Source organism: Balaenoptera ricei, chromosome 14 (assembly GCF_028023285.1).
Source record: "Balaenoptera ricei isolate mBalRic1 chromosome 14, mBalRic1.hap2, whole genome shotgun sequence".
In the NCBI taxonomy this organism is placed as follows: Eukaryota; Metazoa; Chordata; class Mammalia; order Artiodactyla; family Balaenopteridae; genus Balaenoptera; species Balaenoptera ricei.
This window is the reverse complement of record NC_082652.1, coordinates 19,023,104-19,036,141: the sequence shown is the minus strand read 5'-3', so window position 1 is coordinate 19,036,141 and position 13,038 is coordinate 19,023,104. Positions and strand designations below refer to the sequence as shown.

At 47.9% G+C, this 13,038-nt stretch overlaps 1 protein-coding gene across 17 annotated transcripts in view; it reads left to right on the top strand.

The window, feature by feature from the left end:
- LOC132347410 (acetyl-CoA carboxylase 2) overlaps positions 1-13,038 on the top strand; it is a 142,516-nt gene that overhangs the window by 92,430 nt on the left and 37,048 nt on the right. For 16 of the 17 annotated variants that reach the window (XR_009497178.1, XM_059893850.1, XM_059893853.1 and 13 more), the window contains 8 exons: positions 234-380; positions 1,846-2,034; positions 3,567-3,667; positions 5,254-5,342; positions 5,435-5,559; positions 9,573-9,686; positions 9,851-9,964; positions 10,545-10,634. Coding sequence is in view for 16 of the 17 variants with exons in the window: in XM_059893850.1 (XP_059749833.1) it covers positions 234-380; positions 1,846-2,034; positions 3,567-3,667; positions 5,254-5,342; positions 5,435-5,559; positions 9,573-9,686; positions 9,851-9,964; positions 10,545-10,634 (969 nt within the window). In the remaining variant the exon portion in view is untranslated. Of the gene's footprint in view, positions 1-233; positions 381-1,845; positions 2,035-3,566; positions 3,668-5,253; positions 5,343-5,434; positions 5,560-9,572; positions 9,687-9,850; positions 9,965-10,544; positions 10,635-13,038 lie in introns of those variants that run through there. The other variant, XM_059893866.1, reaches the window with a different exon arrangement.

The following is a 13,038-nucleotide window of genomic DNA, read 5'->3' as shown; positions in this document are numbered from 1 at the left end:
ACATTTGTAAAGGGGAAGATTTGGAAACCTCACACAGGGGTGTGAATGTAGCAATTTTAACTTTCCAATACAATGTTTTCTTCTGTTCCCCCCTCCCCAACAGGCTTCATGATAACTACATTATGTGTATTGTGTATATTGTGTGTTGGTAGCTCTGCCTCGGCCCTTGGCTTGTATGTCTCATTCAGAGGCCACAGTGGCCTTGACCTCTGACTCCTGTTGTGTCTCATCAGGCTGAGCCATTCACGGGAGAGCTCCCCTCCCAACCAACGCTGCCCATCCTCGGAGAGAAACTGCACCAGGTTTTTCACAGTGTCCTGGAAAATCTGACAAACATCATGAAGGGCTACTGTCTGCCAGAGCCTATTTTTAGCATCAAGGTGGGTCACGTGTGCAGGGTAGGTGTGTATCACACACACGTGCATAGGTCTGTATGAAGAGCCAGAAGATCCCAGAGATCTTTATTGAGGTAAGAAATGAGAAAATGATTCATCTTCTGTTGTTTCTATCAAGGACCCATTCTCAGGAAATTCCTCAGTTTCACTGTAAACATCAGTGTATGCTTCTGCCTGATTATAAACTGTTGTAAAGGTGACATTGCTTTTTGGGGTTGGGTTCAGCTCAACACTGAGAATGTTCACATAGTAAGTTAAGAAAGGAGTCGATGTGGGTCACCCTCTTAAAGAGACAGCAAGGAAAAAAAAAAAAAAAGAGACAGCAAGGAAGGGACTTTGTCCAGAAATACAACTCTGTTCATCATCCCAGGGTCCCATTGTCTGTAGAGAAACAAGTCCTCAAATTTGCAGACCTCCATGAAAGACCCATGCTGCTAAACCCAACGTCAGTAACTATAAAACTGTGCTACATCACATTCCATCCCAGAAAAGCCAATCACGGTGACGGTGGTCATGGTGATAACTCAGTGCTTGTCCTGTACATGCTATGTGCCGTCTACTACTCTAAGTACTTAAACCTTATTAAGTCATTTCACCGTCCCAACAACCTAGGAGGTAAGAACTGTTATTATTTCCATTTTACAGGTGAGGAAACTGAGGCACAGAGAGGCTACAAAATTTGCCTGGTTTCACCCATGAAGAGGCAAAGAGGGGACTTGAACCCTGGCCCTCTAGCTTCAGAGTCCATGCACTTAGCCCCTAGGTTATGCTGCCTAATTGCTAGAATTACATTTTTTTTAGTCTTTTCACTTGCCTGTGTGTGCATGGTTTCATTTTTAAACCTTACAACCACGTTATGGGGTTGGCGCCATTATCCTCCCCATTCAGAGACCATCGACAGTTCTGCTTCCGGGTGAGCCGGAAGCAGTGCAATGCAGCTGTTAAGAGTCTCTGAGTCTGCCTGAGTTTACATCCTGGCTTTGCTTCCTATTAGCTGGGTGACTTTGGGTAACTTAATTAACCTCTCTGTGTTTCAGTTTCCTCAACTGGAAAATGCGAATAATGATTATTCCTACTTCGTAGGGTTGTCTCTGAGGATCAAATGAGAACATGCAAATCCAGGTCCTAGAACAGTGTCTGGCACAAAGCCAGTGTCCCACAAATGTTCGCTTTTCCCAGGGCCTGGTGTTCTGTCCCCACACCAGGCTGGCTGTTTGGATGCATGGAGAGGGGAGTGGGGCCTTCCTGGGTCGGGAAACTGGGTGTTCATTCTCCCTGTGGTCAGGGGGCCATTCTACTCTGGACTGTTCCACAGGCCAGTGGGTCTAGATCTTTGGCCACTCAAGTGCACGGGGCCTGGATGGGCTGAGTGTGTCAGCCGCCCCGTGGTGGGTGCCCGTGCTCATGCCCCCAGCACAGCCTTGGGCCGACTCTGTGCTCCCCGCTGCAGCTGAAGGAATGGGTGCAGAAGCTCCTGATGACCCTCCGGCACCCAACGCTGCCACTGCTGGATCTGCAGGAGATCATGACCAGCGTGTCGGGCCGCATCCCCGCCCCCGTGGAGAAGGCTGTCCGCAGGGTGATGGCCCAGTACGCCAGCAACATCACCTCGGTGCTGTGCCAGTTCCCCAGCCAGCAGGTGGGTGCCCCCCCACCCCCACTCCAGCCCCGCTGGGAACTCGTCTCCCCATCAGTGCGGACGTCCGGTCTCTGATCAAATCGGGCCTCACGAGACCCACTTACAGCCGAGATGCTGGGGACTGAGAGTTTTCTTTCACGCCTTCTCTGCAGAATCGCAGCATTTCCCCCAAAGCAACAGTTGTTTAGAGGAACATAAACAGTTATTAGGCCTCACTCTGTATAACTTGGCTTCGGAACAGGAGTAAGTAGTTGGTGCAAACAGAGTGAGCGTTTTCCAAATATACGCTGGCTGACACAGTAGAGGATATTGTGAGTTCTTCTTGCCAGTGTGTAGCACTGATTCTCCCCCTCTGCTTTGTGTAAGGTGATAATCTTGGGGCTATACGTGTATGTAATATTTTTTAAGAATGGAAACCATTCCCGGGTAGTATCAGAAATCTCTAATAATTCTACAATGGCCTCGTTTTGTTCTTTTTTGGGGGTGCTTTTATCAGGCATTTTAAAGGAAATCTGCATTTGGAAGAGGCACCTCTTTTTTACCTTCGTTCTCTCTGCCTGGTTATAAGGGCTGCCTCCCACCATCACCCCACCCACATGTCAGCAATTTGGGGCGCTCGAGGTCAGTGTAAGTCAGTTTATTCCCAGAGGTCAACCTCTAGGTTGGAGTATCATTCGGCCATAAAAAGGAATGAAATACTGATTCATGCTACCCCAGGGATGAACCTTGAAAACATGATTCTCAGTGAAAGAAGCCAATCATTAAAGACCGCATGTTGCCTGATTCCATTTATATGAAACATCCAGAACTGGCAAATCCATGGAGAAGAGGAAGTAGATTAGTGGTTGCCAGGGGCTGGGGGCAGGGGGGTTGGCGAGTAGCTGCTAAGGGTTATAGGATTTCTTTTGGGGGAGAAGAAAATGCTCTGAAATTAGATAGCGGTGATGGTTGCACAACTCTGAATATACTACAAAGCACTGAATTAATTGTACACTTTAAAAGAGGGGGGGGGGCGGAATATGATGGTATATGAATTCTATCTCAACTAAAAAATAATGAAAACAAAGCTCTCAAGGACCCCAGTTGAGAAAAATACACGTTGGAACCTTCTAGGAATTTGTTATTGATGCAGGTTTTTCATTACATGTTTTTTTTGTCGCCACAAACAATATGCCGATCGCATTAAATCTAACTGTAAAAATAGGACCCCCATACCCAACACCCTCATGCTCCCTGGGGTTGGAAATTCCTTTCTCCTCTTTCCCCAGAGCATTTGTATTTGTGGAGAGGGATGATACAGTGGTGCGTGTCCTTATGTGATTGTTGTCATTCTGAGCTCTTGAGTCCTCAAGCCACATGTTGAGTGGGGTGTGCAGAGCTGTTTCTGGGTGGCCAGAGGGCTTTGGGGCTGGAATTTTAAATTGTTGAATGGGATCTCAATGGGAGCCTGTGGTGGGTCCTTCTGGTGACTTCTGCGTGGCAACCAGATTGTGTGGTTTGAGTGGCCAGACCTGTCCTCTTTTCCCATGCAGATAGCCACCATCCTGGACTGCCACGCGGCCACCCTGCAGCGGAAGGCCGATCGGGAGGTCTTCTTCATGAACACCCAGAGCATTGTGCAGCTGGTCCAGAAGTGAGTCCTGGGCCCTCCTTGGGGTGTGGTTATCACGCTCAGTTATCCATGTATTGCCCCAGGGTGGTGCTATCTTAAGGGCAGGCTCAAACTGAGAGACAGTGCCTGGGGTCTGATACCCCAGTTACAGCCCCAGCACAGCCCTTCCTAACAGCAGAACAAAGCAACACCCTTTACTTCCGTGAATCTCAGTTTGCCAGTCTGTAAAATGGGAATAAAAACACTTCACACACCATAAGTCATTTTGAGCTTTGAGCAGATTGATTTTTATAAAGTGCTGACACATAGTGAGTCCTTGTGGTAGCTTTGATTATGAGACAGTGGGATGAGATGGCTTTATAGGCTGTAAAGGATTATACAGATTATCCTTGCGGTTTTGGGGGATCCTTGCAAAGGAGGAGTTGGCGAAGAATTTGTATTTTATCTTAAGTAGTTCTTGAGCAGGGAGAACTATTCTGATGATAAAAAGAACTGCCCTTTTGCATGAAAACTCTACCCAGCAAGAAAGCTTTGCCTATAAGGACAGAATCCAAACATTCTCAGACTTCAGCGAATTAATTCAGCACATATTCGCCACGTGCCAGAAACTATCAGAGGTACAGAGGATATAGGACTATAGGAAAATGCCCTCCTTTTCAGGGCGCTCCCTGGCTCATGGGGACTCATACTAACAATATAGGATTGCAGCTGAGGAAGGAGATTTGAGTTCGGATTCCCCACAAAGTGAGAGTCACAGCTGAGGGCTAGGAGGGGAATCCCTTCCCCGGAACACTTTGACCGCTAACGCTAACCCATCCTTCAGCAATGGAAATGCCTAGAAGAAATGAACAAATGATAAACGAATCAAATTCCGTAGCAGGTTTTTTTATGTGTTAAATATAAATCTCAAAGCTCTGTCTTACGTTGTGTTCGTGTGTGTTTTTAAAATCACATCTGAATAAAAGAGTACTTTAGGTTCTTACGCTCTTTTGTTGCCATTTGGTGATGCTGGGGTGAAGCTGCTTTCAGCTTCCCTAAAACTCAGCATCACATTCTCTTAAAAACTCAATTCCCTGTGTTCTGAAACAGTTTAGAAGAGGAAATGGTTTAAGGAACATCCAGGTTACCATTTGGTTTTAAAAGGGAAGTGAAATTTTACACAGGGATCTTTTGGTAAATGTCCTTCAGGTTTCGTTTTGTTTTGTTTTCCAGTCGTTTTGTTCTCCAATCTGTCTTTCTACATTGAGTGGTTAATTGAAAATTTTTGCTTTTCAACCATGCATGCAAGACTGACCCCTTTCAGCATCCCAACTCTGTGTTTTTCCTTCTCTCTGGGGACGGGCAGGCATCATCCAAAGGCTCAGGCTTGGCCTCTCGTTGGATGTGTGACCTTGGGCAAGTCATTGCTCTCTCTGGCCTGCGGAGTTATTAGCACAAATGAACTAACTCACACATCCCTCCCAGGCCTAAAGATTAGAGGGAGCAGCCTCCAGTTTCTTTATTAGTGTTTTCTCCTTTTTCAAATCATAAAAGTCCTGGCTGTGGATAACTCCGGCACCCCAGGAAGTAGAGTTGGATCACTAAGGCAGCCTTCCCTTCCTCCCCAGATACCGCAGTGGGACCCGGGGCTACATGAAGGCGGTGGTGTTGGATCTCCTGCGAAGATATTTACTGGTTGAGCACCATTTCCAGCAAGGCAAGAGTCGCCACCGCAGGCATTGGTGACAAGCCCACGGGGGCAGGAGGGGCCCCGAGCCTTACCCCACGTGGCCTTTTGTCTCCCTGCAGCCCACTACGACAAGTGTGTGATAAACCTCAGGGAGCAGCTGAAACCAGACATGTCCCAGGTGTTGGACTGCATCTTCTCCCATGCGCAGGTGGCCAAGAAGAACCAGCTGGTGATCATGTTGATCGTAAGCAAGAAAAGTCACCCTTTACCCAGAGTGGGGGTAGCTCAGGGCTCCACCGACTTTTTCTGGAAAGGGCCAGAGAGTAAATATATTAGATTTAGCCCAGCATATGGTCTCTGTCCTGACCTCTCAATGCTGCTGTGGCACAATGTAAGCAAATGGGCATGGCTGTGTCCCAATAAAACTTTGCTTATAAAACTAGGCAGTAGGTAGGATTTGTTGACCCCTGGGGAAGATCATGACTAACCCACAAAGCACCTACTGTGTGTCAGGCACTCCTGACATGCTTTACAAATATTAACTTGTTTAATTCCCACAGCAGCCCTAGGAGGTCGGTACCGTTCTCATCCTCCTTTGACAGAGCACAGAGAGGTGAAATCACTTTCCCAAGGGTACCCAGCTTATAAGTGCAGAGCTGGGATTTGAACCCACAGCGTGGCACCAGAGTCATGAGCTATGATTAGTCAAGGGATATTGGATTCCGAGTCTTCTGGTAGGGCTTTCATTTTGCCTTCTTGGTGAAGCATGGAATGTTTTTGTTCTTATTTCTCCTCCTACCGGGTAATAATTAGCAATCCTTTATAGCTAAAGATTTTCTTCCCTGACGTGACTTGGAAAATGCAGGATCAGCAGATAGTAGCAGAGACTTGGGCTTGGCTTATAGCAAGAAGGGGTCGGCAGATTTTTTTTCTGTAAGGGGCCAGAGAGTAAATATTTCAGGCTTTGGCCATGCAGCCTATGTTGAAACTACTCAGCCCTGCCACTGTAGCATGAAAGTGGCCATAGACAATATGTGAATAAATGAGTGTGGCTGTGTGCCAATAAAACTTTATTTACAAAACTGGGCAGTGGGCCAGATTTGGGCCTGGGCTTATAGGGCAGTTAACACCCTAACAAGATGGATTCATAAATATTGATATTTTTGTAAAGAATCATTTAAAAATCTCCTAGTGAAGCATGAGATTCTCTTAATCCTGGCTGTACTTGAGAACCACCTGGGGTGGGGGTGGGGGAGCTTTTAAAAAATACAGATGCCCAGGCCCCACCCTTGGTCCATTAACTCAGGGTTTCTGTGGGTGAGGCCCAGGCATTAGTACTTTCTGAAAGCTTCTCCAATGGGAAGTTTAAACGGGGACTGTATATTAGATAATAATATTGGTTTAGTGTTCAATTTTTGGGGTGTTTTAACACTTCTACAGTTAGCTGGGGAAAGATCTTTTTTCTCAAGGAGGTACATTCTGAAGTAGTAGGAAGGATCATGGTGTCTGCAACTGAAAGAGAGAGAGAGAAAAGAGTGAGAGAGTGTGTTTGTGGGTACAGGCATGCATGTATGCTTGCTAGAAAAGCAGATGTGAAAGTTTAGCAATTGCTGAATCTGGATAAGTTGCGATGTACTGATCTCCTGTAGTTTTGAAGTTCTTCAAAATTAAATTTGGGGGCTTCCCTGGTGGCGCAGGGTTTAAGAATCCTCCTGCCAATGCAGGGGACACAGGTTCATTCCCTGGTCCAGGAAGATCCCAACATGCCACGGAGCAACTAAGCCCATGCGCCACAACTACTGAAGCCTGCGAGCCACGACTACTGAGCCCGCATGCCATAACTACTGAAGCCTGCGCGCCTAGAGCCCGTGCTCCACGACAAGAGAAGCCACCGCAGTGAGAAGCCCATGCACCGCAACAAAGAGTAGCCCCCACTCGCTGCAACTAGAGAAAGCCTGCGCGCAGCAACGAAGACCCAATGCAGCCAAAAATAAATAAAATTAAAAAAAAAAATTAAATTTGGGAGGAAGGCTCCCCAAGTGATTGCAACATGCAGCCAGGCTTGGGAACTTATGACCGAGGACATATGTAGTCTTGGGGGGGAATTTCATTGCTGAAATAATATAACCCTTTTCTCAAAGTACCTCCTTTGGATGGAGTCTTTTTAAGTGTGAGCGTCTGTAAAACAAAGGATGCCTATAATTTATTACAGTCCACTCACCATTTGTTCATAGGCCAGGGCTTGGGTCTGTGGGTTATTCTGCTGTTTGTTCTTCTTTGTGTACATAATAACTCTCTTTTGGGAGCGAAGTTCTTAAAAATAATTTCACCAGAGGATGGCCTGGGGAAGAGGATGGCCTGGTGGAATGGCCCCCAGATCAGAGAACTAGGGCACTGCCAGGGGCTTCTTGGTGAAGGAGGCTAAAAATGTTGTAGCAGGTGTGGTTTGGGGGTTATATGTGAGATTCATTGTTCTTCTGGCTCTCTTGTTTCCATTTGCTAGAAAATGGTGAGTTCTTTGCATTTGACGGTATTTGATGCTTTGGAGATTTTGAGCAAAGACTTGTTAATTGAGTGATTACTTGGAAATGAAATTTTTTTGAGTCTTTACAGGGAACCTCATTTCTGAATGTCAATTCAGTGGTCATAGGACTTTGCTAGTGACAAAACAAAAAAAACAAAACATGATGCTGTGAACTAAAATATACGCCATGGGACCACTTCACAAAAGTTAACAAGAAAGAGAGAGAGTATTTTAGACTTTTGTGTGTAGAGTGTGGTGGCCAGATTTAAAAATTTTTCATATAGAACTTGTCTTGAGTCTTTCCTCTCTTATTTATTTTTTATTTCTATCTTTGGCCATGCCACACGGCTTGCAGGATTTTTCCCAACCAGGGATTGAACCCAGGCCACGGCAGTGAAAGCCCAGAATCCTAACCACTAGGCCACAGGGAACTCCTGAGTCTTTCCTCTCTTAGAAAACCACTAGCCTGGTTGTTGGACAGCGCCTGTGTTCTGTGCTGTCCTTGGAGCCACAGGCTGGTGGAATGATGGAGACTAATGCCACTGCCACTTGATAAAGCAAATCAGAATTTGGGAGGGAGGGAAAGTTTAGAATAATTTCCCACGAGATTTCTTCACCACTGACATGCTATGTGTTTGTGTACAAGTGTGAAATATTAATATGTTAAAAAAATTTTTTTTCTGATTGTGAAAACAGTGTGGGCTCATTCTAATTAGGAAAATGCAGAAGCAGATGTGGAAAAGAATGACCCCTGGCCCCACCATCTGGTGGCCACTTGGAGAACAGCCTGGTGCAAGGAAGGGGGGTGTGATGCCCAGGCATTCAGATTCCCAGCATTCATTGTTCTGCCTTTGTGGGTATTGAGGGAGTATAAGCTCTGAGCCGTTACCAAGCCCTTCTTGCATTTAGGGCATAAGAGGAGTTGCAGAGACCAGTCGCATGCGGCCCTGGTCTCCAGCAGAAAGGTCCCTTGTTCAGAAGCAGAGAGGAGGGATGCACATAGGAACCCTCATCCCTCCCTCTTCTGCAAGTTCCACCTCTAGATCTTCTCTCTTGCAGGAAGCCTCCCTTGACCTCTCCAGGCCCTAGATGCTCCCCTCACACCAGGGCTCCTGGAGGGTAGCTTACACACCCTCACCAAAGCCTCCCATGTGGCCCTTACTCTTTGTTCATACCTGCCTCTATTTCCCCTCATCCCTCTTCTCTGAAACTGAGCTCCATAAGTCAGGCAACAATGTTTAGAGGAAAGAGGGAGAGGCCATAGGGACAGGAGAGCCCTGGGTTCAAATCTGGCTCTGCCTTGCATGTGCTTGGTAGCTTTGGGGCAAGGCACGTTGCCTCTCCGAGCCTCAGTTTCCTCATCTGTAAAATGGGAATCATATAGTAACTTGTCAGTGGGTTGGGGGCATTTGAGGAAATGAGTGGAAAGGGTCTAGCTGCTTGCCTGGCCATAGTAAGTACCTGATAAGTGCTGGCCATTAATAGTGATGCAGGCAGAGACTTTGTTGTCTTTTTCTTCATGCCAGGAATTTAGGGCATGTTTTGGGGTGGATGAATGGGAGAGTGAATGAATAGGGAGGTCCTTGGTGGAGAGTGGCTAAGGGTATGTGTATCACGCTGTGCAGGTTTGTGGGGGCAGCCACACCCCCACCCCCCTGGCCAAGGGTGAGTGCTGGCCTGTTTCCTTCTGGTAGAACAGAGAGCCATTTGGATTTTGTTTCTCTCCCCCAAAGGATGAGCTCTGTGGCCCAGACCCTTCCCTGTCAGATGAGCTGACCTCCATCCTCAGCGAGCTCACTCAGCTGAGCAAAAGCAAGCACTGCAAGGTGGCCCTCAGAGCCAGGCAGGTAGGGTCGCCAGCCGTGGTCCCCACTGTGCATGAGATCATAGGGTGCCGTCCTTCCCCACTCGCGGCCCCCACCGTGCATGTCCCCTCTGCTGCAGGACCCGCCCCTTGGCTCCTCCCCATGAGGATGGCTCACCCCAGCCCCTCTGTCCCCTCCCCCTGCAGGTCCTGATTGCCTCCCACCTCCCCTCCTATGAGCTGAGGCACAACCAGGTGGAGTCCATTTTCCTGTCTGCCATTGACATGTATGGCCACCAGTTCTGCCCGGAAAACCTCAAGGTGAGGCCATCTCCATCCATCCACTTGGCACAGAGCACACGCCGTGACCCAGGTGGGGCCTGGGGGTGGGGAAGTGGGCTCTCCCTTCCCTCGATGGGCTGGCACTCGGGTGCAGGGCACAGTTGCCAACTCTAGTGGTTTAGTCCAGTGTGGCCAGGGCTGCCCAGGGGAGGCTCTGGGAGAGGTTGAGTCCTGCAGGATGGACAGAGCCTCAGGCAGCAAGGCTCTCCCAGGAGGTGTGATGTTAAAAATTCATGTGTGATGGAACTTATAGGAAGCTGGGAGCACTCACATGGTTGGGTCATGGCTTCATCTTCCCAGGGCTCCCCCACCCCCTAAACCTGCCTCATTCACAGGCTTCCAGGCACCCCCTCCACATCTGGAGCTGGGAGCCCTGGGAGCAGTCACCCCAGAGCTGCCTCCACGTTCGGATCTCGTGGGCCTGGGAAATGGGCAACGTTCCGTGGTAACAACACGACCAGCCTCCTTCCCTGCCCCCATCCCTCCTTCTTACCTGACTGCTGGTTAGAACTTGTTAACATTCCCTTTTCCTTCTTTTTCCCCTTTCCATTTCCTGTAGAAATTAATACTCTCAGAAACGACCATATTTGATGTCCTGCCCACTTTCTTCTATCATGCTAACAAAGTCGTCTGCATGGCATCCTTGGAGGTAAGTAGGAGAGAGGCCCCCCTAACAGCACCAGTACTGACCATGCCGGTCCTAACATCCACTGCCCGCCTGCCACACGCCTGACCCTGGGCCACGTGCCTGGCAAACGTGATCTTATCATTCTCTCTACAAGGTAGGTCCTGTTACTTACACCTGTCTCACGGAGAAGGGAACGGAGGCTCAGAGAGGTGAAGCAACTTGCTCAACGTCACACAGCTAGGAAGTAGCAAAACCAGGATTCACATTAGGTCTGTCTTAGTCCAGAGTCCTTGCTGGTAACCCCTGCTATCTTGTGTGCCATTCCAGCCTCCTCCGGACCAGGCACAGTTAAACATGAACCCCCAAGGGCCAAGTCTGAGGCACTTCATCCAAACTTTCCGACTCACCTGCCTTAGATGCCTTTGAAAGACTTTTCCACTTGGAACTATGAGAGCCGGAAGGAGCCTAGGTGACAGCTTAAGGTGACCTCCCTGTGTGTCAGGCAGGGACGAACATGAGCAGTGGCGAAACCTGCATTAGAGCCAGATTGTCTGTTCCCGCTCTGGTCGTCCTGAATTCAGGGGCTGAGAGGTGTTCGGTTAATTTCAGGACATCACGACATTTCATCTGCTCTTTCAGAATCCTTTCAAGGAGTTATGAGATGATGGGTATTTTCAACTTGACTGTCTTCCCCTGGTGATTTCTCCTCATTTCTTTATCCTCTGAACTTGGAGTCTCAGTCCCCTGTGGTCCCCACTCTTCTGCCATCTTTTAGACCCCATGGGTCACCCATCCTGATGCCAGAAGGTTGACTGGGTCTCCATGGAGACCATTTTGGGCTTGTAAGCATGTTACAGCCACTGTCTCTGGGCCTGCAGTTTTTACCCCTCCCCTGGTTTCAACTCCAAGAACCCCTCCAGGCCCCACTCTTTGTTCGCAGCAGTGAGACCTAATACAACTCCTAAGTAGCTACCAAGTGTTTTCCCCCTGTCTTCAATTTTCACCAGTAATTATTGAGACCTACTGTATTCCAGTTGCTGGGGATACATTGGAGAATAACCATAGTCTCTGCCTTAGTGGAGCTTCTCTGGCTGGGGAGAGACACACACTCAGTATTTCTTTAATTATACATCTGATAGGGCCACAAAGGGAAAAGGCAGGCCGTGATGAGAATTGCACAGCAGTACTTAACCTTACCAGGAGGTTCGACTCAGACTTTGATGAGAAAGTGACATGAAAGCGTCTGAAGAGCAAGTAGGACTTGGCGGGAGGGAGAAGCAGAGAGATTCCAGTCAGCGGCGTATGCAGAGGTCCAAGCTGTGTGACCTCTGGCAAGTTGCTTTCCTTCTCTGGACTCTTAGATTCTTGCACTTTAGATAGGGATAGTAATGCTGACCTCACAGGATGAGTAAGCATCAGATGTGAGTATTGATCACCATTGTCACCCATCATCCAAACACCTGTCCTATTTAGGGGGTCCTAAGTCTAGGGATCCTAAGTCAGATGGAAAGCAGCAGCCCACCTTCCCCACTTAATAAAGTGCTGAATCCCATTTATTTCTGTTAGTGATTTTTCTAGGATGCTTTCTTTACACGTTCCATCACTTTGTTGGGCAGTTTTATTGAATAGAATCCAACCTTTTCTTCATGACTCGAGATGAGCATTGTAAACATAAGGTTTTCACTTGGCCTCTTGAGTTGTGTAGAGTTTTGTCCCTGCTTAAAATGTGTCTGGTGCTCCCAGACCACGCCCAGGGTCACTGATTCTCTAGGAAGACTCCCAGGACTCAGCATATAGATGTGCTCACAGTTGTGATTTATTACAGCAAAAGGATACAAAGCACAGTCAGCAGAGGGAAAGGGCTCATGGGGTGAAGGCCAGAGGACACCACACACAAGCTTCCAGTGGTCCTCCAGGCACTTTTAATTCCTTGACAAACAAATTATGGCAACACATGTAAAAGTTGTCTAACACAGAAGCTCATTAGAGACTTCGCACCCACAGTTTTATTGGGGGCTGGTCACATAGGCACTCTCTGCCTGACACATACCAAAATTCTAAACTCCCAGGAAGAAAACACATGTTCAACATAAATCATACTGTTTGCGTAGTTTAGGCAACATCAACCTTTCTTATCTGGGAATGGTGGGAATCCTCCCTAAATCTGAGTTCTTAGGTGCTAGCAAAAGGCCAGCCTTGCAAGCAGGCCTTTCAAAGGATAGCAATTAGGCCTGCTGTGTTAACTTTTGCTGCACAGTCCCTGGCTTCCCTATTCAATTAAAAAAATTCCCAATGCTTAGACTCTAGAACTGTGTGGTCCAATATGGCAGCCACTGGCCACGCATGGCTTTTGAGCACTTGCAGTGTGGCCAGTCTGATTGAGCTGTGCTTGAAGTGTAAGATACACACTGGCTTCCAGAGACTC